The sequence below is a fragment of the Ambystoma mexicanum genome, chromosome 1q (genome assembly GCF_040938575.1).
Source record: "Ambystoma mexicanum isolate Mex_15411 chromosome 1q, UKY_AmexF1_1, whole genome shotgun sequence".
Taxonomy (NCBI): Eukaryota; Metazoa; Chordata; class Amphibia; order Caudata; family Ambystomatidae; genus Ambystoma; species Ambystoma mexicanum.
The window spans coordinates 864222671-864248193 of NC_090922.1; the positions used below are offsets into that span (position 1 = coordinate 864222671).

At 45.8% G+C, this 25523-nt stretch overlaps 1 protein-coding gene across 2 annotated transcripts in view; it reads left to right on the plus strand.

Moving 5' to 3' along the window:
* DENND1B (DENN domain containing 1B) overlaps positions 1–25523 on the plus strand; it is a 2623009-nt gene that overhangs the window by 1954241 nt on the left and 643245 nt on the right. For both annotated transcript variants that reach the window (XM_069641511.1, XM_069641512.1), the window contains one exon: positions 13414–13515. In XM_069641511.1, the coding sequence (XP_069497612.1) occupies positions 13414–13515 (102 nt within the window). The remainder of the gene's footprint in view (positions 1–13413; positions 13516–25523) is intronic.

Below are 25523 nucleotides of genomic sequence, written 5' to 3' on the forward strand. Positions count from 1 at the left end.
AGGGGCTCGCCCTCCTCAAGAACCCTGCCACGGCTCCTGCGAAGAGGGACCGGTACGAGAAGAAGTACTGGGTCCCCGACGCTGCCCCCTTGTGCCTTAGGGCGCAACCTACCCCGGATTCGGTCATTTCGACGGTGGCCAAGAAGAAAGCGGGGGGGGGGCATCGGCCTCGACTTCAACCTCCCTGCCGGACGGCGAGGGTAGGAAGCTGGATGCGATGGGACGACGGGTCATCTCATCTGCAGCGATGACCATCAAGGCGGCAAACGCCCTGGCCATCGTAGCCCGCTACGACAGGGAGTTATGTTTCAGGATCGCCCCTCTGTTGGACTTCCTTCCGGACGCGAAGAGGACTGAGGCCCTGGAAATCTTACAGGAAGGTGAGATTGCCTCGGACCACGCCATTACGGTGGCTACGGACATCGCCGACACCGGTTTCCGTCAGTTGGGCAGCAGCGTTTGCCTGAGACGACGAGGATGGCTCAAGGCGACAGATTTCCGCCAGGACGTTCAGACCAAGGTTTTGGACATGCCCTTCGATGGGAACAACCTTTTTGGCAAGGTGGTTGATGAGTCCCTTCAGGCAATCAAGATGGACACGGAGACGGCCCGTGCACTGGGTGTGCTCCAACAGCGACGGCCGTCCTTTCGGAGCTCCAGAGGCAGACAGGGTGCCTCCAAGGGAGCCGGCAGCAGCTCCTCTACGTACCGTCAAGCGGCAAGATCTTCGTCGCAGGAGGCCTACAGGGGACGCGGCAAGTCAGGTGGATCCCGCCGTCGTCGCCAAGGTGGTCAAGGAGGCAAAGCAACCTCCAAGCAAGATTGAACCGATCGTCGGGCCCCGCCGAAGCACTCCCTCAACTGCTGTTGGAATTAAGGGTGATGCTCAGGAAAGGTGCCATCAAGCTTGTTCCAAATAGGCTTCGGGGCTCTGGCGTTTACTCCAGATACTTCCTCGTAAAGAAGAAGACAGGAGGATGGCGTCCCATCCTGGACCTGCGACGACCGAACAAATACATCAAGGCACAGAAGTTCTGGATGGTCACCCTCCAGCACGTGCTGGGACAGCTGGAGGAGCTGGGACAGCTGGAGGAGGGCGATTTCCTGTCATCGTTGGACTTGGAGGATGCATACTTCCACATCCCTATTCTAAAGAGGCACCGAAAGTTCCTCAGGTTCGTGGCCAAAGGGCGGCACTACCAGTTCAAGGCCCTCCCGTTCGGATTAAAATTGGTGCCCAGGGTGTTCACCAAGTGCCTTGCACCAGTGGCGGCGCGGCTGCGCCTGCAGGGGATCCACGTCTACCCCTACCTGGACGACTGACTCATAGGGGCAAGGACAAGGGAGCTCGCCGTGGAACACACTGCGAAGACCGTCCAGCTGCTCACGGACCTGGGGTTCTCCATCAACTTTCCAAATTCCCACCTGGTCCCGTCGCAAGTCGCCCTGTTTCTGGGAGCACAGCTCGACACTGTGGCGCGGCGGGCCTCACCGTCGGAGGAAAGGATAAGGACCATCCTGGGAAAGGTGCAACGTCTGCTGGCCAAGGACATGACCAGAGTGAGGTCTATCAAGTCCCTCCTCGGAATGATGTCCTCCTGCATTTATCTGGTGCGCCACTGCAGACTTCGGATGCGGCCCTTGCAAGAATTCCTCGACGCCCACTGGATCCAGACGACGGCCAGCTTCGAGGACAGGATCCCGCTCGACGAAGCGTTCCGTCAGGCGATACGATGGTGGGGTGTCCGCTCTCATCTGACGGCGGGAACAGGTTTCCTAGCCCCAGCCCAGCAGGTGACAGTGACGACGGATGCCCCCTGGAAGGTTGGGGAGCGCACACCGGGGGTCTCCACGCGAGAGGCCTTTGGCTCCCAGAGGAGAAGACTCTCCACATCAACATCTTGGAGCTCCGTGCAGTGTTCCGGGCCCTCAGGTCCTTCCTTCCGTCCCTCAACGGCAAGGTGGTGAGGATCTTCACCGACAACACCACCACAATGTTTTACATTCGGAAGCAGGGCGGAACCAGATCCCCTGCCCTATCCAAGGAAGCCCAGGATCTGTGGCATTGGGCCGTCGCCCAAGGGATGTTTCTGGTACCCTTTCATCTGGCAGGCATAAAAAACACCATCGCCGACTCACTCAGCAAAGAACTGCGCTCGTGCCACGAGTGGGAACTGCGCCAGGATCAAGTGGACCGACTCTTCCGATGATGGGGCGAACCCCAGATCGATCTCTTCGCGACGGCGGCGAACTCCAAGTGCCGGAGGTTCGCCAGCAGGTTTCCCCAACCGAGGAGCATGGGCGATGCTTTTTCGTTCCCTTGGGACGGCCTGTTCCTTTATGCGTTCCCGCCGTTGCCATTGCTACTTCGGCTCGTCAACCAGCTCAAGAGGTCCCGGTGCAGGATGATCCTTGTCGCATCGGCGTGGCCGGGGCAGATCTGGTTCCCGGACCTTCTGGACTTGTCCACACCAGTCAAGCTGCCGACGGACGCGGATCTTCTCTCCAGAGAAGGAGGCGCCATTCTTCATCACGAACGAGAGTCGCTGAATTTGCAGGCCTGGCTCCTGCAGCACTAGAGTTTGGAGGATATGACATCCCGGCCGACTGCAGAGAGGTTCTTGCGAAGGCCAGGGCATCCTCAACTCTCAAGTGCTACGGACACAAATGGAAGAGGTTCTCTGTCTGGTGCCGTGCACAGAAGATTAACCCTCTGCGGATTACGGCCCCTCAAGTATTGCCTCACCTATTGTCCTTGGCCATGGCTGGCCTGTCTCACGCTTCCATCAAGGTACATCTGGCTGCCGTCTCACGTTACACCAGAACTACAGGGCGGGTGTCCTTGTGGTCTCATCGACTGGTGAAGGAATTTATGAAAGGACTGTTCCGATCATTCCCGCAGTGAAGGCCCCTGCCCCGGCGTGGGAGCTCAACGTGGTGCTCACTAGGCTCATGGGGGCCCCATTCGAGCCTATGCATTCAGTACCGTTGAAGTTTCTGTCGTGGAAGACAGCATTCCTCGTGGCCATCACCTCTGCACAACGAGTGGGAGAGATCCAGGCCCTGTCTTGCAAGCCTCCATACTTGACTTTTCACGACGCAAGGGTGGTGCTAAGGACGCACCCCTCCTTCATGCCCAAGGTGCCGTCGGACTTCCACCTCAATGAGCCCTTGGTGTTGCCAGTTTTCTTCCCGTCGCCGGCTGAGAGGACTCTGCACTCGCTGGATGTAGCTAGAGCGCTGAAGTTCTACGTGGACCGCACGAAGAGTTTTCGGAAGACATCACAGCTGTTTGTGAACTTTGGACCTGTGAATCAAGGGAAGGCTCTCTCGAAGACTTCCATTTCCAGATGGCTCTCCGGCTGCATCATGCAGTGTCACCGGTTGGCAAACCGACGTTCCCAGGCCGTCCGAGAGCCCATTCGACCAGAGCGATCGCTGCTACTACGGCGTTCCTGTCTGGTGTGCCCCTGCTCGACATCTGCTGGGCTGCTACGTGGAGGTCGACGCACACCTTCACGAGATTCTACTGCATTGACCGGGATTCCAGGGAGGAGTCCAGAGTTGGCCAGGCAGTGCTGCGCAACCTGTTCGCCTAAGGTGAGCCTGATGAGGAGGTAAGAGTTGCTTAATGTTGAGTTGTTGTATTGCTTGATATTGAGCTTTTTGCCACCTCCTGTGGTTGTGCATGTGTATACTGCTATGTATTCTTATATTCATGAGCATGTGAATCCATGCCAGACCCCATGCTGGAGAAGGAACAAGTTACTTACCTCTAACTGTTGTTCTCCAGCATGGGTCTGGCATGGATTCACATGCGAACCCTCCCGCCTACCCCTGTGCGGCTCTTCACTTGGTCATACTGCCACTTCACGTGCTACCAAATCTGAGGATGGCTGCCGGGGGCGGGGCTTAGGGAGAGGGCAGTCATTGGCTGGGGGCAGTATGACCCAGAGACCAGTGATTGGTTACTACTGAGAAAGACAGATCAGAAAAGAAACTGATACTGATTTTTTCTATACCGAGGATTCCCGGCCTGACGACGGGGAATATTCATGAGCATGTGAATCCATGCCAGACCCATGCTGGAGAACAACAGTTACAGGTAAGTAACTTGTTCCATTCAGAACACCTGAGTGCCTCCTACCACTTGACTTTTGTCATTTTTAAAAGGTATTTCCATAAGATAGTAAGTGTTCTCCAGTTAGCAGAACTATTGTTTTGACACATTTGAGTCCTTGAAATGTTTGGATGTACAGTTCCAGTGTGTTAGGCACAGTTCTCCATGAATACAGAAAGATGTTTTACCTTGGAGATTTTGAGTATTTCCTGCTGTCAATTTAACATTTTTCAAATACAGGTCTTTTTTTTTTTGGTGAAATGTTCTCTAGGCCTGATAGTGTTACTTAGAAGATTTTGTTTGTGTGACTATCCTTACCATGTGTCAAGAGCTGCTTCTTAGGTGCATAGGTGAAACTACCTGCATCCCACAGATGCACCCGAGTCATTGCATGAATGGAAACGTATCACATAAGTGAAGCAGGAAACACTATTCCAGCACCTCTCACTTTGAAGTCAAGCTCTTTGAAATCATACAGTTTTCATTTGCCTTTGATTCGCCCCATAGGTACATAAAAAAAGTCCCTTAATGGGGCGACCACCTTTACTTTCTCATCCCTATCAATTGCATTTAAAGCAGTTATCTTTTCTTTCTCCTTTATTGCCTGGCTTCGCTACCTACTACTCTATACAGTAGGTGTAAGCGCATCCCCTACTTATCCCCTCCTCCGCCTCTTTTTTCTGTTATTGCGCTAGCACACCCCAAATTGTCTCGCAACCTTGTATGGACGCTACTGTCTCTTTTTCACCTGTTCGTCCCCTACCTACATTTCCCCTCTTCTGTTCATCCCCTTCCTATACTTCCTCCTCCCACTTTCCCCTCAGTCTGTTACTGCACTTGCCCAACCGAATGTCTCAAGACCTTTTTTCTCACTTGAACCACTCTTGCTGAATAAATAACATTTAAAAAAACATGCATTTTAATCCAAACCATCCAGTTAGGACAAATTCTCTCAGCCCTGTGCTGATGTGTAAGTCTAATTGGCCAACACGGATTGCCTACTGACTTGCCCATTGGTAAACATGACAGAGAAATCAAGGGCAACAAGGGCAATACTTAGGAGGGGAGTCAGGCAGAGTCCGACAAAGTATAAAACATTTGATAGGGGAAGATAATGTCCACACAATGTTCAAATATTTTACTTTTTCTACTGTGCAGACTGAGTGAAATATTGTGCGATCACAGGTAAGGCAAATGTTCAAGAACAGAGGCTTTTTAGTGTCCCGAGTTTGTGACCCAAGCAGTGTAGTGCAATTTGTCAGTGATTTCTATGGAGGGGAAAACACCAGGGTTTGTTGTAAACAGCAGATTAGATTTAGTGACTCTGAGTATGCAACACACCTCTCCTCTTTTTTAAACTAACCTTGTCACTTGTACCTCCCTCTAAAAGCCAAGCACAAACCGCAGATGAACAGGTAGTGAACTGGGCCTCATGCAGGGTGTCAAAACTTCCTAGAGATTATTGGCCTCTGATTGGCCGACATAATTTCTGTCTGCCCTCAAACTCACTTGAGAGTTTTGACATTTATTTAGGGAGCACTGGGAAGTCTCATGATTGTGTAGTCAGTTTGCTTGTGAGAGAGCGAGGGGTAGTCCACCAGCACTACAACTTGTGTGTGTCTGCACATTTAACACCTGTGTTCTCTGTTGCTTGTCAAGTCCCATCTTTGTACCCCTTCCCTCATCAATTGTCTTCTGCCCATTTCTTTCTTGTCCTGCATGATTCACATGTTTATGCTGTTTCTCCACTCTTTGCTTTGTCTGCTTACTTACCTCCTGTCTACTCCTAGTGTCTGTGCCATTTCTCCCTTCCCCTCCATCTGTGAGAATGGTCCATGTTCACTTGCTGTGCCAGTTTTCCTTCTCACTCGTCTCAACTGTTTCCCGTTCCCTGCATACTATTTCTCTGGGCCTCAACGCCTATTCATTCCCTCTACTGGGCACCCTAATCTACAGAACAAGGTCCCAAACGAAGTGGCCAAACAAATAGTTGCAAGCTTAGTCTTTACAACAAGCACACATTGTATTCAGAATGAAAATCCATAAAAGGTACATCGCATTCATAAGCAGTATTGACACTTTATATATACACCATATAAGGTAGACACAATACCATGAAATGAAAGAAAAACAATCAAATCCAATGGTAGCCTGTTTGCATAATAATTCCATTCTATAATCTGCTATAACGTCAACAATATTTAAAATATGCTAATTTAACAAATCTCACTATAATATAATTATTACACAAAAGGTTATTTAAAAAATGTTAATATACTTTGCCTTTTCTCATTCAAAGAATTATGCAACTAACCTGGGAGTAGAGGGATCTCTTAAATTCCTTATTAGATTCAACACGGTACACATAGTTCTCTTATCGCGTTGTCTCCATTAAATCACCAGAGTAGTCCTCCTAATGTCTTTATACAATCGACAAATACAGATAAAATGTTGCAGTGTTTCTTTTGCCTGGTTGCAAGGGTGTTTGTTCCCTTTTTTCCATTCCAGATAATCTACACGTCCCTTACATGGAGCATGCGGAAGATTACTCTCTACCACACCTTTTCCTGTAATTGTTTCCTCTTTCAGTCCTACTATCATTAGCTCTTTAAACCAAATCAGAGCACCAATGGTAATACTGTTCACATCAGTTAACCAATTAACCAAGCCGTAACTGCGTAACACCTTTCCAATATAGTGTAACCAAGCAATCTTGCTACTGGAGAAATTGTCTGTTTTATCTCTAACTAGCAGTTTTGTTAGTCCTGCCTCCTCGTCGTCTCGGAAGGATAGCTCAGGGGCAACACACTCGCCTTGGAAGCAAGACAACGTGGAGCAACACAGGTTCGATCCCCGGGTCCATGCTTAGAAACCTCTGGGTATGAAGCGCGTTATAAATAACCAATTATAATATTTATAATAATAATAATAATTGATCCATAATTTGATCCACATCCCCACCTGCTCTACTGCAATTACAAAAGAAATATATTTTTTTTATTTGTTTATAATCACATTCTAAAATATAATTAAAATCCACTTTTCTATGAACCAAAAAGGTTGATGCTGTCCTGGTGGACCCAGGAGTGGATATAAAGAATTTTATTTTTTAAATGTGCATATTGCTACAGACTTCCAGATCGCTAAGCATAGAGCCCTATCAGTACAGTCTTAAGTTGATATACCGCTTAAATCTTTCAGGTAATCTTTATTCCAATATTCTTTGTCAAGGTTTTGTGTTAAGGACTTAATTGGTAATATAAGCCTCTTATTGACATTGTAAATCGAACTTAAAATGGAGATATACAAAGTAACAGCAGCAGTTCAGGTCTTCCCCAGCTACCCCATTTGCCTTTAATGTATACTTTTACTTTGCAAAAACTATTATAATCGGTTCCTTAAAATGAACTTTTCGACCTTTGCTAGCCATTTAGTCCTTAGTTCGTGTCCATTGTATCCTGAGTTTGTAGTCCGGCCGGAGTCTACAGCAATACAACAGCATCCTCGTCAGAACTAAGGACAGGGATATGTTTTATCTCCGTTCTTGGCACTTCAGGTGTACTGTCACCTAATACTTCTGATAATGTAAGGTCGGTGTGAGCACGCCACCATCTCATACCACATTGTTATCAGGGAACACCTCAGTCAATTTGGGATTTGGACCATACCTTACTCTAGCTGTATTGTTCTTATGCGCTAATTCCATCAATATATTTAGCAGGCATTTTAGAAAGCCCATCCTCTTCAATGCATCCCATAATAATGATTGGTTAACAAAATCAAAAGCTGTCGTTAAGTCCATAGTCTTTACAAGCACACGAAGCAACAACACAGGTTCGATCCCCGGGTCCGCGCTTGGAAACCTCTGGGTATTTAAGTGCATTATAAATACGCAAGTAAGAAAAAAAAATAACAGTTAAGCAGCGCTTTAAAAAAATGCAAAAAATAAAATAAATAATAATAAACGAATTGATGTTGCCAGTTAATGCAGGATTGTGAGGCTTGAAAGGGGTGCAGCCTTGAACTGATCTGGGATTTCTTCCAGCTTTGGTAAGTTGGAGATACTTCATCCTCTAGTTTCCTGAACCCTGTGGATTAGCTCTGAGTTCATCCCTCGGCTAGGGGGCTATGGGGATGCCTCCTCGTCCACCTTCTATGAGGCACATCGTGTAGCCACCAGATCAGCCCAGTCCATATTTGCTCGTATCCCCATATATCAAGAGAAACAGCTACGTAACTCACCAACCTTAGCTGCCCTTTATTCCTTCTCTCCTCCCTGCACAGTTTCTGAAATGTTACTGACAAGTGGTGGTTTTAATTTCAATAAGAAAAAACACATTTTAGGTTGCATGCTGACTGGTACATTTAGTCCTATCATACTGTTCTTTGTATGGTATTAATAGTTGCTGACTTTGATATTCACTCTGTATGTTGCTCTGTATTCACAGTGGACTGGTTACACCTTATGAACTCTGCACTGCAATGGCACTCTTCCATGATTGGAAAGAATTACAGGGTTAGCCATATTGGTCTTCATAGTAGGAGAGCACACATGCCTACTTCTTGCCCCATAGCACTGATCCTAGCACTGACCCTTATTCGTACATCTGTTCCTATCCTCTACCAATTCTCCTAAAGTGTATTGGCAGTAGGGCTGGAGTTAGAGGAGAGCCAATGAAGTGGGTGTGTTTGGAAATGGAGTCAAGCATGCATCCATAAATGCCAGATTTTTTTGGGAATTATTTCTAAGCTATTGGAAGAGGCTCTATACCAAGGCTTTTTTGCATTGGGCAATTAACATATACAATTTAAATGTCCTACTAAAGCGCAAAAGTAACACTAGCAGGTTTTCTTTATGCAGAAGGCGGTTCAGTCTTATCCTTAGTAAACTTATGCTTCTGAGATATTGAATAAAACATTAGTATTACTAATTGTGGATGAATAAACACAGAGTGAACATTTGTCAATACCCTTATGTTTAAACACTTGAACAGTTAACTACAAACATCATTATTTAACTGCATTTGAAGTTTTAATTGTATTAATCATCTCACATCAAAACTTGGATGAATGAAAGTGATTTGTTTAAATAATTATTTCTTGTATTTATAGTTCAGTGTTTTCTGAAAGATTTTTATTTTGGGAAAACAGTCCAGCACTCACCACAGAGATCTGTATGCAAACATCAATCACTGGTTCGCATGTAAATTTGGCTGACTCAGACTAAGCATATGTCAGAGGCCTATGAACTTGGAAATAATAAAAGTAGCTATGAAAGACCTTAAAACAACATGAATGTCCTTTAAGTGCTATATATTAAAACATGATAATATTATATGTTACCTTTTCTCCCAAAGATGAACCTTATTCTACGTTCAGTCTTAATTTTGTTTTTGAAGTTATGATAAAACTGCAACTTGACCTAATTATTATGAGAGCTTTTTGGGTTGTTCGCTTATAAAGCCAAAATATCCAAATGCCTGTACTTGACCTATTTTTTGCAAATTACATTTGAATAGATTTGCAAGGCTGCTGCTTGATCCTTTTTTTATTTTATTTATTGGACATTTGTATGGCAGCTATACAGCAGAAAGGGTTTCCAAGCACCACAAGACAAAATGGGGAGGGGGAACGGGTGAATAAAGAACAATAACCAGTTCGACTAGGCCTTGTGATATTTGGAGCATGCAAGTGCAGTAAACAAAGTGCAGGGGGCGGGGGCCCAGGGCTGAGTCAGGGTAGGTGCTAGGGGAGCCCATGAAGGGCAAGTGCAGAGCGAGACGGGTAAGGGTGAAGGTGTGAGGAACAGGGGCGGAGCAGTCTCAGTAGACAGATCAGGGAACGGTGCCCAAAGGCAAGTGCTGGTAATGGGTTACGGCGGAAGACTGGTAGGAGGGGGGCCTGGTCCCTGTAGGACTCAGAAGGGACCAGGCAGAAAGTCGTAGTAGTAGGGGGCATTAGCAAGGGAGTGGAAGAGGGAAGGAGAAGAGGAAAGTCTTGAGGAGATTCCAGAACTTAAGGAGATCCGGCTCAAGTCTGAAAGGGGCAGGGAGGCCATTCTAGAGGGAGGCTCCTGCCGAGGAAAAAGATCTATCCCCCCACTTTCTGCTTGGAGAACCGTTTGACCTGCAGAGAGTTAGAGAGAGGGCTGAAGGACTCTAACAGGGAGGTGTTTAGGGAGGGGAAGTTGGATATAGCATGGCCCCAGGCCCCAGAAAGCCTTGTTGATAATGCAGAGGGTCTTGCATTTGATCCTTGCAGCCACCAGGAGTCAGTGCAGATATTTTAGAGCTGGAGAGATGTGGTTTCTGGGCTTGAGGCCATGGATAAGTCTTGCAGCCCTATTCTGGATTAGTTGGAGAGGGCGGAGGGCCAAAGGAGACAGATTGAGGAAGAGACTGTTGCAATAGTCCAGCCTAGAGAGCAGCAAAGCTCTGGAGACATTGAGTTTCTGGGGGAGGAGGAGGAGAATGCCTCCGAGGAGTTACAGCTGATAGCGGGCCTTCTTGGCAAGGTCCGCAATATGAGGTGAGAAGGAGAGAGAGGAGTCTAATATGTCTCCCAGGTTTTTTGCTTCACAAGAGAGTGAGGGGGCGGGGCCCAAGGAGGGCAGCCAGAGATTAGGGGGGAAAGAAGGGGGAGGAGTTCCAATGAGAAGGATCTCTGTATTACTGGCATTTAGACCGAGATCATTAGCAACGCACTATGCCTGGATAGCAGGAGAAGGGAGGAAGTTGATGAGAGATGAAACACGCCTGTGAAGGAGAGAAATTGGGCTGATAGCCCTGGGCCATGATGGTGCCATTGTGGTAGACATTGATGATTCACCTGGTTGATAAGTGAGCCAAGAGCACTTCCCATCTGGTTCCACTATTAATGGGTGAGGAAGAGAAAGGGGAGAGGACAGAAAATATATGGAGAGTCCATAGGTCAGGAGAAGGAACAACAAAGAGACTGTCAGTGATAGTCTGCCTGGAAGAAGCATTGACATAGGTGTCGGCAATGGGCAGACCAGGGTTAGAGACCAGGAGAGCCTTCTTAAAAGTTTTCCTACTAGGCTTCAAAAGAGAGGGAGGATAGGCGATGGAAAAGCAATTAGAATAGATGGGGGGATGGAGAAGACCATAGGGAGGGGGGATAATATGCCATGGGAAGGGAGAGAGATGGAGAGCTGCACGGTGCTAGAAGTAACTCACCAGGTGGCCTAGCAGCCAAGCAGGAACAGCTGAAGCAGGTACTTTAAACAGGATTCGCATGAGGGCAGCAGAGTTAAAGAATACCCAGATTTTATAGTTCAAACATGAGGAATGCCAGAGCAGGGCAACACATTTTACATACATCAAGATATGGAATTTCAAGAAAGCAGGAAAAAAAGCCACCCTTCGACACGGGCACCAGGTACTCGAAGTGCCTAAGTTTGAATTTCAATAAGTCATGAATTCCCAAGCAGTTCTCTCACTGCTCCTAGGGCTTGCGTATCCCTTTAATGCTACTGCTTTCTCCATGATGCTCATATTTCCTATTGCACTTTACTACACCCTCCTCCACTTTACTACGCCCTACACTACTCCATCCTCAACTCTACTTCACCCTCGTTCACTCTACTACTGCCTCTTCTCACTACTACCACACCTCCCCAACTACTACTCGAACACCCTTATTTCACTCACAGAAACACACCCTACACTTTCTTTCTTGACTTCACTCATTACCTTCTCACACACTCACAGTGCAGGACCCTTGCACTCACTAACCAAAACCTCACTGTATCCAGAAATCACCCCCACAGATTGTTCGTTCCTTCCTCTCTTGGTCTCCCACTACCTCCTTATCTGACCTCACCCAAAAACCCACACCTTCCTGTTACCCTCTTTATGCTTCCCCTCCTCCTGCCATTGGCCCCCTTTCCCTGACCAATCTGACCCTGTCACCCAGGAGGTGTTACAATCAGACACAATGTTAAATTGCAGGCTCTAAGCCCCACGCTTTTTGTCCATGTGGGCTCGCCACAGAATAGTTATGGGGGCCTGGATAGTCACTCTTTAAGCTCATGTTTGGGAGGCTCAGTCTAAGTTCCCCACAGGTAAGATCAGTCTTTGTCAGTGGTTATGGTTGCAGCTGGGGGAGAATAGCACAGTCAACGTTGCCACAGTGAAGGTGGGTTTCTTTCCCTATCACCTATCTTCTTCTGGTTGCTCTCTGCTTCAGGTGTCGGATTGACATTGCAGAGCTGCCAGAGGGTTGCACTTACTTGGCTGGGTCTCAGTCTCTGGCTTCTTCTTGTGGACCACGTGTGGTGCTGGATGATGTGTGCTTCTCTCTCTGATGGTTCTTGCTGCTGCTCTGGTATGTGTTCCTAGAAAAACCCAAAGACGCTGGAGAGCATTTTGGCTAAGAGGCAGGGTGTGAGACAAATGTGTACTGCCCATAAACAAATTGTCACAAGGGGGGGGATAGGAATTGGGACCCTCTCAACTACCACTGTCCTCCACAGGCGTAGGACTGGCTCTGGATTTCTCCTTGGGATGCCTCCCTCCCCCACCTGAGAGGGGTTCACTTCCCCTCTTGGCACAGCCAGACTACTGGCCTTGTCGCACAGAGTAGTTCTGCAATTTCTTTCCGTTGAGGCAAGAATTCACTTCCCTGTCACACCTTTCAACTTCTTCAGTGATATATTTTAGCATATATTTATTATGGTGGAAGCCCACAAAGATGACGGAGCCTGCCTCATTAGGCAAGTTCATGTAACTGCCATGGTGTATTCCAAAGTCCATCATAACTGCTAGGATCTAGTCCCCATTTTTCAAACATTGGCAACAAATGTTGGGTTACAACCGAAGATTCTGGAGTGTTTCTTGAAATTACATTGTATGAAGCAGTGCAGCTTATGATGCCACAGTCAAACAACTTGTTTGGTTCTTCAGATGTTTCCTTCTAGCCCAGTAGCCATTCAAGTGCACCTCCACCAGCCGACCTCTGCGGGGCTGTTACAAAGGCTTTGATCATATATGTTGAAATGGTATGGCTGACTTATCAGTATTCTCAGTAAAAACTCTTGACATAATGCATAGCAGGACCCTGACATCATTATTTTTAAATGTTTTTCCTCATCAGCGAGTACTGGAGGATTAGATGTTTGCATGATAATGAACTGACCAGAATTGCATTTATGTAACGTGGACTATATTTCAATAGAGCAAATATTCAACATGTTTATGGAAGTTTGAAAACTCTAATGTGTGATACGATATGAAAACAGGCATCTTGTTTTTTTTCTGTACTTGCACATCTAGGGTGAACTCGTCACCTTCTGTGAGGAAAGTTTTATAAAGCACCGTTCTAGCAGCATAAAACTGTTTCTAGAAAATGCAGTGAACCTTCAGCTATTTAAGCAGGTAAGATTACGCTTTTGATATTGTGCTCCTGTGCCATTGGCCTACTAAGTTCTTATGTTTTATTTATATTATGTTTCAGGGATGTATACCATGGCGTGTACCCCTGCCATTTGCATGCTCACCAAGCAATCTGCTAGATTTAAAAGAGAGGGGGAGGTGGGTTGGGTTAGTGTGGACCTAGAAATTAGTTTGTGTTAATGGATATAAAACAATCTTGATTTTCAGTTGGTTAATATTTGTCTCTTGAGGAAATCTGAAAAATGAGTGCTAAGTGAAAGCAAGCAACACGTTTATTTGGGGTATTTGTTTAGCGTGAACCTAGCTTCAGGAAGCAATAGACTGCTGTATATCAGTAGCTATGTTTTAGTGGGGTGAATACAAGCATTGAGCTAGAGCTAATGCATGTGACGGCAGTAAAAAAAAGAAAAGAAAATTGCACACTTTGCCAAATGTGTTCTACAACCAAACAATGCTTCTTGCCCATCGATGTCAAATAAGAAGAAGAATTTACCAACTAATAACATTCCTATTAAAATGGAGTATTTGTCTCTCTAACAAGTCGTCCTGCCTGGCCTTCAATACATTCACAAAAGTGATAACTGTAGCATACGTAGATAGACTGTTGTATGGATCACTATAAATGTTGCTACTGTAAAAAAAAATCGTAAGTGGAATGATGAAGCTTTTTTTCTGGTTACTACGGAGTCTCCTGTCACTTCACAGACCTGTGAGATAACGAATATCACTGCAGCGTTCATTTTTTTATCTCTCCTCTTTTATTTCCTTTGTTCTGGGGTTGCTCCATATCCTTATTTTCCTGGGGTTCTGAGGGAAAGCTTGGGGACGCAAGCACATTTTCCATTTTAAATGTTGGTGCTGCTCTGCCCATTGAACACCCAATTGCATACTATATGTATTTCTCCGCCCACTTGCAACCCAGACAAACCACAAGGATCTCTTATTACATTAATAAAAATGGCTTTACCATTTGTGTCTTCTAATCAAATAATAAACGGTGTGTTTCTACAGCTAGTTTAAACTTCATAAACCTCCAATGTTCATCTAATGGCACAAGCTACGTGTTACTTATAAATGATACAGTACTAACCATGCATGTACTGATGTGGACATGAAGTTGATGTGCTCGTCCAGACCATACCACAGTGGTGGTATCCATAGGTCATTGCCATTTGTTCATTTCTCAGTTCATGACTTTCAGTTGAACAAAAATTGAATGTGTCTATGGATTTCTCTCCTCTTTTGCTGAGAATTCAAATTTGTGTTTTGGTGTTTGGGCGTGAGGGCTTAGGACTGTTGCACTCAAAGCTGTCTGATTGTCTCATCATCGATTGATAAGCCGCACGTACATGTGACATTCTCTGTTGTTTTGCCTTTGAAATTCTTCTGCTTGGATCGGAGAGAACTGTAGCCAGTGTTTACTGTTACCTCCTTTTCCGTCTGTTAACATCACTCACGCTGTTCACGACGAAGCGCAGAGCCACTACAGGGGCCGCGACATGAGCCTCTAAGTGTGCCGCAGGTATGCGCAATACAAATACCATGACTCTGGACCCTCAATCGCTGGGGAGTTTCTCAGATGATGACAGGGAACAAAATAGCTCCAACAGACCAGAAGCTATGTCCATGCCCAAGGGTGGGGGAGAGGGAGAACGCATAAATGCATTGACTTAACCACACAGAAAGGGAAACATGTACGTGGTACTCAGCGAATATTGCAAGGCTTTCCTCAAAGGACTGTAGCAATTGAGGATCCACTGTCTTATCACAAGCAGAGTAAAAAAAATTACTGACTTCTATCCCGCCTTGGAAACCACTGCACAAGACGACACTGGAGCCCTGTACACAGATCTCACAGAAGAGCTAAATGTTAAGCTCCCCTGCATTGGAACTAAACTTATCGAGACCGTCGTAAATTCCCTGATTACCCCCATGGAGGACTTGCATGAGGGTTCTTGGGATTGACCAATACTGGTGAAGTGCTGATCCTGAATCCATTGATCAGCTTGACAGTCTTGCATCCTGAACGTACTTCTGCACAAATGATGCTGGGAGTCTTAAACCTTCAAAAGATCTCAACTGATCATACACTCAGCCCTGCATCTGACCAAATGGCACTAACATGCGATCTGGACAAAATCTAACTAGTCCATCTCTACCCACCATATAGCTGCCTGCTATATTTAGGACCACTTCCCTAACAGAGGACGAAACAATCTCTGAGAATTCCAGTTACCCTGTTAACGTCAGCACTACATCTGAAGCCATGTTTGGCATACTTGAACATCTGCTGACCGAACTTACCACCAAATCTAATACCTTTGACCTAAAGCTGACTAAAATCAGCGCTGCTGCAGAACTGCAAAATGTTGCCATGACCAATATTGCTGAAGCATTAATTGCCACTTCTGCACCAGTTGTGGTCGTGGACAGTAGGATAACTGCCCTGATTGAAATCGTCATGGACCTCAGCACGTCCAACAGAGATCACAGTATTCCATAATGTAACCTTGATGCTAAGGTGACGGATCCTAACCCCAGAGACTGGTATTAGAGGAAGAAGAACAAAAGCACCAAATAGGCTGTACAAATATCTCACCAGGAAAAATAAGAGGTTGTCCACTAGAAGGAAGGGGCAAGGTGAGTGTGGAGGACCGAGCATCCAAGCGTCCACACAAGAAGGTACCAACACTACCCCTGAACAGGTGGGAACCATAATGGTCTCCTCCACTACAGTGGATACAACCACTACTGCTCACAATAACAACTGTGCTACAAATACACCGCTTGAGATAGCACACGACCGACCAATTTCAGGGTGTCTTCACAGAGAAAATGGTTTGGACCCTTATAGTCTGGGGAAAAACCCAACTGGAGGCAGTGAAATCAGTAAAAGGAGGTTGTACCAGCTAGACCATTTAAACCTCTGTATGATGGAGCCAATGCCCACACTATTCGTGAAGAGTGTGTTTTGAGGCAATCAACCTTGGCATCTGTTACTAACAACTTAAATAGTAGAGCTGGAGTTTTCAACCACTTGTCCCGGTAGGATAGCTCCGTGGCAACATGCTCGCCTTGGAAGCAAGACGACACAGAGCATCACAGGTTCGATCCCCGGGCCACGCCTAGAATCCTCTGGGTCTTAAGCACATTATAATTAACCTATCATATCATATCATATGTGGCCACTGAGATTAAACAGGGCTTTGATATTAGCCCTGCACTAGCAAATGTGGGTTCTGTTAAGCCTATACCCAAGTCAAGGCCCTAAAAATAAGTAGCCTATTTTATGATCCAGACAGTCCATACCTTAATCGCCATCGGCTACTGGAGCTACTACATATTGTCATTCCATTGAGATTTATCAGAAGTAGCGTTATCAAAATAGTGGGCATGTTCGAGGACCTGCCACTCCCCTCCACAATTGTCCACTTCCATGCTGACTCTACCTTACAATACATCATGTAGCATGGTGCTTCTCTGTACAAACTGGGCTATGAGAGTGAAGCCATTGAAACTCTATTTGAAAAACAAAGCAGACGTTGCTCTAACGTAAAGGGCATCAGGAGTATGCTCTCACGTGTCCTACTCCCCCTACGAAGTAATGACCTGCCCACTAACACTGGAGTACTACACACCTCTGACCCTGATGGACGAATTGCCAATCAAGCAAATGCCTTTCAACATAACACCAACCTCCCAGACCTACAGAGAGAAGAGGGTCACTGGGAGTGGTTAGCCAATATGGTGAAGAAACGAGGAGCGAGTAGTACCTAACAAGGTTTACTCTCATCCTTTTATACTATTAAGTTGAAATATTCATTACAATACCCACTGGTCAGAAGGTGATGGATTATTGGAACATATTGACCACGTAAGTGTGGTGGCCCTACAGGAAACCTGGCTAGTGAGTCCCTTGTTTATAGATGGTTGGAACTGCTTGAGGTGATTAGCCATCCAAGGCCCTCGAGGCTGCCCAAAGGGAGGTCTCATTCTTGGAGTGAGGCATAAACTCTCCTTGGACGAGATTCCATGTCCTTCAGACAACATACTTATTGGCAGGATTAATTTACCTTCTGTACCTCCATCTCGCCCACCGCAAACACTAATTGTCATGAACATCTATGTTCCACCCTACGAGAGGTCACATGGTGCGGAATGGGGTAAGCACCATCATTGACTACATATTCACAGCTGATACAGGAAGGTTAGTGGATGTAGTGCATTAATCGCAGGCAGGAGAGTGACCACTACCCTCTCATTGCGCGTCTTAATATTTCTTTCCATCACAAAGAGTTTGTCCCCGTTGGTAACCTCACCATCAATCCCACTCTTAATCAATTTCATGGAGCGATCGAATTATGGGCAAGGGACAGTTGAAGGCACAAACAATTCTATCTCAAAGTAATCAGGATCTCTCTGACCTGCAGGGCGACACAGCCTACGAGGCGGCACTTGGTGCCATCAAACGCATTGAGCAAAATATGGACAATATTAAACCATGCTCCTTGTCTAAACGTCTGGTCGTATCCTCTACTGGTCATCTGCATGCATATTATCAATCTATCAGAGAGAGGAAATGATTGCTCAGGTAGAAGCTGCGTAAATTGGCCAAAGCAGCCTTACGTCCGATGGAGCACTGTGCCTCAGCTAAAGATGCTAAATGACATTATTACAAATGGCTCAGGAGACACAGATACCTCTTGGAAAGCACCCAATGGAAGGCCTTGGTCCACGCCTCGCTCTCTCAGGATGTGAAAAAATTCTGAAGGATAATTAATGGTCACAAGGCTTAAACTCAAGTCATGAACGGGGTCTCAGAATAAGCTTGGGAGCAACATATGGCACTTACTCTTGGAACCAAGGATCGTATATCCACAACTGCTGCATACACCACCTATGACTGGAGGTATCTGTCCATTAAGGCTGATATCTGTAACATCATTACCTCCAGCAAGTCCTCTAGGGCTCCTGGCCCGGATGGCATTTGCAGCTCATTGATCAAACTTGACCCCAACATCTGGGCCCAAACTCTCCACAGGCTCTTCAGCAGCATCGAAACCACCCAATCTATCCCAGCCAGTTGGCAGGACTGTATTATCGTACCAATCTGGAAGGGGAAGCATGAAAAACCCAGGGAATTGGACTCCTAGCCATGCTGGATACCTCATCGAAAATCTTCACCCGCATTCTGCTGAAGGAACTTGAAGATTGGGCAGAAGCAAACAATATCATACCCTTCAAACAGACAGGTTTTCTTAAGGGATCCAGCACCACCACCAACAGCCTTGTGCTAGTTACTACAATAGAGCTGGCCTGGAATGCACCATGTTTGACTTCAGTGCTACCCTTGATACCGTGGATAGAGAACGTCTCTGGAATAAACTGTGTGCCTGGGGCAATTCATCCAGGTCTTCTAAAAATGATTCCATGATCGGACACAGGTGAAAATAAGATTAGACAATCAGGGGAAGACCACAGCATGGATGAACACCTACAGAGCCCTTAACACAAGGCTGCTCCCTGGCCCCAATTCTGTTCAACTTATACCTCTCAGATATTGGTGCAGCACTTCAGGATCCCGCAAGCTCTCTGCCAAACTCGGCTCCATCTTACTAAAATGGCTGGGCTACGCGGATGACTTGGTTATCCTAGATATTACCCCATCTGGCCTTCAATGTGCGCTGAACAACCTTAGGAAGTATGTAGATATCAACTTCCTAAATGTTAACACAAGCAAAACCAAAGTCATGGTTTTCAAACCAGCCAAAAATGCCCCTCAGAAAGTAAACTGGAGCTCTGAGGGTTCCATGTGTTAATTCTGCCGCAAAAATATCGCGATGCAAAAATATCGCCATATTGTTGCATCAAAATTCACACATGGACCCTGCGGGGGACACCCCCGCAACCCCTACATCATTTTTTAATGTGTGGGGGACACCCCTGAACCCCGGCTCCAACATAATATCCCACCCAAAAATTTCCCCTATGGCGAACCAAACGGCCATATCTATGGCAATATTTTTGTTGGGGATATTATGTAGTGATACCGATATGAGGGAGCACGCATTGAGGAGACATCCATCTACACATATCTAGGGATAAACTTGGACCATAAATGACTGGGCCTCCAGCACTATGAATAAGTAAGATCATCTACCTTGTCTTCCTTGGGTTGTATCCTTGGTTTTGCCTGTCAAGGAGGGGGATACGGTAGCTAGTATCTTGCAATTGGATCTAAGATCTGCTGTAGCAGTCATATGGGCTATGAGCCACCTTAAAAATGTGTGCAAACTTGAGTGGACCCTCCTCAAGAAATTACTGAGGCTACCCCCCTGGACAACTATTGAAAGTGTCTACCTGGAATATAAAATCCTGCCCAGTACAGAGAGAACACTGTCCAGCTGTCTTACAGCATACTGGAAATTAGCCGGAGCACCTAAGAACATGCTGCAGGCACACATCTGGGAAGCTCTGGAGTCTAGAATCTGCTCAATGCCTAAGAGCAGAATCTCCCTGATCAAGGCCACTGCTTCACTATGGCCCTCTACAATCCCTGCGGCTGATGCTGAGTTGGATAGCTCATCTTTTAGATTACTGGTGAGGCAGATGTTCTTTGACTTCAGCAATGAGCAGCTAACTGTAAACCTGGCGTATTTTGAAGAGGGAGAAGACTTCGTTCAGTACTTGAAGCTGAGAAAATCTATTCCTAACTATGTGAAAAGCTTCATTCGGCGTATGCTGAGCTGGGACTACCTCGAGGTCAAATTGCATGCTGTCAAAACATGGGACCTGGAAGGGAAATGGACTAGCCAAACAAGAGAAGAGAGGGCATGCTGTCTCTGTGAGGAAGACCAGCCTGAAACGACAAAACACCTCCTGACGCTATGTGAATCTCTGAACCACCTTCGGCTCTGCTCTCTGCAGGTCTACCAGTCAACACAACGGCAGAGGAGCTATGGGCTTGGTACCATGAAGCATGTGTCATATACCTGACCATCATGTGGAGGAAAGTTCAGGAGATCATACACGCTTTGACCTAGTCGCAACATGATTATAAAAGCTCTCTCTTCCACTATGCTGATCCTTTCCTCTACAAGGATGTGGACAAATAAGACCAGGCTTTTGGTCTTTCGTCCTTTTTAGTGTTTCCAAACGATTATTTTTATTTTGCTAATATAGTGCTACTCATACCAATTGTTCATACTCATTTAAAACTGTCTCTGCTTTCTTGAGGTGTTGTAGTTCTTTCAAACGCAGTATAAAAGGTTTCCTCTGTGTACTAGAGAACACTGTTGTGTATGTGTACCTTTGTAATCTGGCCTTTTTCTTTTACATGGGGTGACCCACTGAATCACGTTCCAATGAAAATAAGATTCCACTCCTATAGAATCGTTCTAGTGCGTTGTTAGGGTGCCAAGAGATTTTCTTCTCCAAACTCGTCTGCAGCCTTTATTTTAGGGGCATGTATCCATGCTGTTGCTATCCTCCAGTTAGTAGTCTGATCCCAATACACATGTTGAATTATGTGCTCTGTTTCCATGTGGAGGTTTTACATATGCCTTGTCTGTGAAGGAAACGTAATAATTGAAGGAATATTCACAGGTGCATGTATTTAATTTGTTTATTAGAGAGGGCATTATCACTTTGATGGGTCTAAAAATCATGCAAATGTATACTTGTGTTAATTATAGGAGTTTGACTTATCTAATAGTAGATAATCACTATTTTCGTAAGTAGGTGACATTCTGGGTTTATTTCTGGTGCTAATCATTTTACTTAAATTTTTAGGGAGAGTTTCAACTACCTCTGAAATAGAGCTTGGAATGAAAGGTAGACTGCTTTGTGGGCAATGGTCGATCATTGAGTGTCTATACATGCCATTTGGGTTATGCAGTCCTGCAGCAATTTTTCCAGAGGTCGATGGATCTCTTATATTGTGCATCTTCTTATATATTTGGATAATAAACTGATCAATTCTTCTTTAGTAACAAATATCAGGGTCATGTACAAGATGTTTTGGCGTATATCAAAAACATGTATCAGCAAACCCAGGTAAATGAGTTTCATAAGGAGAGTTTTACATAGCTAGGATTCATACTTTCAACGAGGAGTTCCGGATGGTGATAGTGGTTGGGGGTGTGCTCCCAAATGGCCCAGGGGATGGGTTTCCAAACCCCATCATACAAAAGGTTGGGGTGCTCACACCAGACGTCTACACGCCAGAGGTCTGTGGCTCCCAGAGGAGAGGATCTGTAAATCAACATCCTAGAACTACAGGCAGTGTTCTGTGCCCGCAAGTCCTTCCTACTGTCTATAAAGCGCAAGGTGTTGAGGCTCTTCACAGACAAAATCACCACCATGTTCTACATCAAGAAGCAAGGGGCGCTCGATCCCCAGCGCTCTCCAAGGAAGCTGAGACATTGTGCCACTGGGCCATCGGACAAGGAATGCTCCTTGTCCCGCTACACCTGGCAGGCGTCAAGAACACCATCACAGACTCCCTAAGTAAGGGACCTGTGCGCCTGCCATGAGTCAGAACTTCGTCAGGATCAGGTGGACCATCTGTTTGTCAAACGGGTCATACTCCTGATCGAGGTCTGTGCCACGGCGGTGAACTCCAAATGCCAGATGTTTGCCAGCAGATTCCATCAACCGAAGAACTTGGGGGACACATTCTCCTTCCTGTGGAAGAGTCTGTTTCTGTACACCTTTACCTTTACCCCATTTCTTCTCATGCTGTGTGTGACCAACACACTCAGACAGTGTCAGTGCAGGATGATACTCATCGCTCTGACGTAGCCAAGGCAGATTTAGTATCCGGACCTACTCAACCTGTCAGCGTCACCTCCAGTCAAGTTGCTGATACTTCCGGATCTGCTCACCAGAGAGGGAGGCACACTCCTTGATCATGACTCAGGATCCCTGAACCTGAGTTTGGGGGTTATGAGCTGCCAGCGGACTGCAGGGAGGACCTCACCAAGGCCAGGGCGGCATTGACACTAAAGAGCTACGGCCATAAGTGGAACCGTTTTTCTATGTGTTGCCGGTCTCAGAAGATTACTCCTCTGAGGGTCACGGCTCAACAGATTCTTCCCTACTTACTTTCCCTGGCAAAAGCTGGTCTGGCTCACGCATCCATCAAGGTACACCTGGCGGCCATCTCACAAAACACCATATCCCGGGGAAGATCCTTGCTGTGGTCCCACAGATTCGTCAAGGAGTATCTCAAGGGGCTTTTTTGATCTTATCTGCCAGTGAAGGCACCTACCCCAGCATGGGAACTCAATCTAGTCCTGATAAGACTTATGGGGCACCCTTCGAACCTGTGCAACAAGCCCCACTCAAGTTTCTCTCTTGGAAGATGGCATTCCTCATGACAATCACCTCAGCCAGGCGAGTTGGTGAGATCCAGGCTCTGTGCTGCAAGCAGTCTTATCTGACTTTCCACAAATCGAGGTTGGTGCTGCGTGTGCAACCCTCTTTTATGCTGAAGGTTTTGTTGGAATTCCACCTCAACATTTGTTGTTACTTGTTTTCTTCCTGCTGAAACCTTTATCGTCGGTGGAGAGGACCTTGCATTCGCTGGATGTTTCTCGTGCCCTGAAGTTCTATGTGGCACACACAAAGAGATTTGGAAGACTTCTCAATTGTTTGTGAAGTTTAGACCTGTGAATAATGGGAAGGTCTTGTCCAAGGCCTCCAGCCCAAGATGGCTCTCCGGCTGCATCATGCACTTTCATCGGCTGGCTAACCAGCCTCTGCCAGGCCGCCTGAGAGCCCACTCCAGCATAGCGATTGCTATGATGACCGCATTCCTTTCTGGTATACCCCTGCTCGACATCTGCAGGACAGCGACATGGAGGTCCACGTATACCTTCATGATGATCTACTCCGTCGACAGGGATTCCAGGCATGAGTTCAAAGTCTGCCAGGCAGTGCTACGCAACCTGTTTGCTTGAGATGAGTCTGTTACAGGGATAAGTGTTGAGCCTTGCCACCTCCTGTGGTTGTGTAATGTGTACTGCTGTGTATTTGTTCTTCACGAGCATTTGAATCCATGCCAGACCCCATGCTGGAGAAGGTTTAAGTTACTTACCTGTAACTATTGTTCTCCAGCATGGGTCTGGCATGGATTCACATGCAAAGCTTCCCTCTGGCACCTCTGCAGCTTTTCTTGGCCATACTGCCACTTTACATGCTTACCAAATCTGAAGATGGCTGCCCGAGGCGGGGTTTAGGGAGAGGACTGTCACTGGATGGGGTCAGAATGACCCAGAGGACAGTGATTGGCTTATAGGAGAAATAAAGTTTTAAGGTGAAAGTGAAACTGCTTTTTCTTTTACCGAGGATTCCCAGCCTAACAACAGAAAATATTCATGAGCATGTGAATCCATGCCAGACCCATGCTGGAGAACAATATTTACAGGTAAGTAACTTAAATCTTCACATATATAAGGCGTCCTATTATATTACCACACCAACTGTGTGGTGGGATCCTTTTATCCTTCTTTGCAACCTTTGATGCCATAGATCATCAGTTCTTGGTGTCAAAGTTTGAGGATTTCATGGTACAGTAACAGCTTGGTTAACCTCTTTCCTGGGTAACAGACAAACACGTCTAGATTAATTTATTTTGCAACAATACATTGTAAACTGTGCCGTTCCTCATGGCTCTGCATTGCCCCTGTTGCTTTCTAATGTTTATCTATGTCCCCTAATAGATTTACTAACCAGTTTCCCGATATGCTTTCACAACTACGCAAATGATTCTCCGGTCCACCTAGATTTTGAACCATCTAACAGCATATGGGACTGAAAGTTTCGGAAAATGCTTTACCGTTATTAAATGTTGGTCTGATGCCAACCTTTTGAAAATCAATTCTGAAAAAAGTGAGATTGATTTTTAACTCCAGTCCCCTTTCTTGGAATCCATCATTTTTCTAACAACTTCGGCCAATGTCTGAAACCAAAACAAGAGATCAAAAATCTTGGTATAAGCATTGACGGTGATCTAACTCTCAACAGACCGCTAGGAGCTCTAACTAAACCCTGCTGCTTTCTTATAAGGAAAATCAGACATGTTCTACCTTGTCTCACCTTTGCACATCAGGTTATGGTGATGAATGCCTTTATCTCTTCAAGAATGGATTATAATAAAACTGTGTATTTGGGTCTTCCATCCTGAAAAGGCTACAGAGAATCCAGAATTGTAGATTGGATCCGACTTAAGGACTTACATCGTTTTGAACCACTGAATAATACCATACAGTCCTGCAACTCCTATCCGTGGTTCCATCTGGACACGGTAAGATTTGCCTTTGTTCTCCTGCGGGAGACATCCACTGCTTAATCATACATTAATTTTGACCCAATAGAAAGTCATTTTGTTCCTGCAACCACACACACTGTTCCTGATGTGTGTTTCTGTCCCATTTATTTCGACAGAATCCACAGGAAACTCCCATCATTCACTATTCCGTCCTGAGGAAGGCCCGTAAAAGATTGGCTACAAAAACAGCCGTCCAAGGTCGAAACACAGTCGTGTTGACTACATGATTTTATATTTCAGTGTCTGAACCCACCCACTGTTTCACTATTGTGCTTGGTAGCACTGTGTACTGTTTTATGCATTACCCATGTGTTCCGTCTGTGATGTCAGGGTATGTACTTTTTTTGTCTGAATGAGTATCCAAGGGATTGACCTTGGGTGCGCAACACTTGCACCATTTGTTGATCATTATTTATGTGTAAATTGAGCTTTCCTGTGATTTTTCTTATTTGAAGATATACATCATGCTGTGATACTAATTAAAACTGTCACATAAGCAATGACCATTGCAGAAATGTTTTGAATTCATAACAGGATTGTGTGTGGTAATTGGGTTCCTTGACCCTGTTCATTTGTTTGTTTGAATAATTACCTACCTGGGTAGAACAGGGCCGTAACCAGTAGCCCTATTTATTGTAATAGGTAGTGTAGGACTACA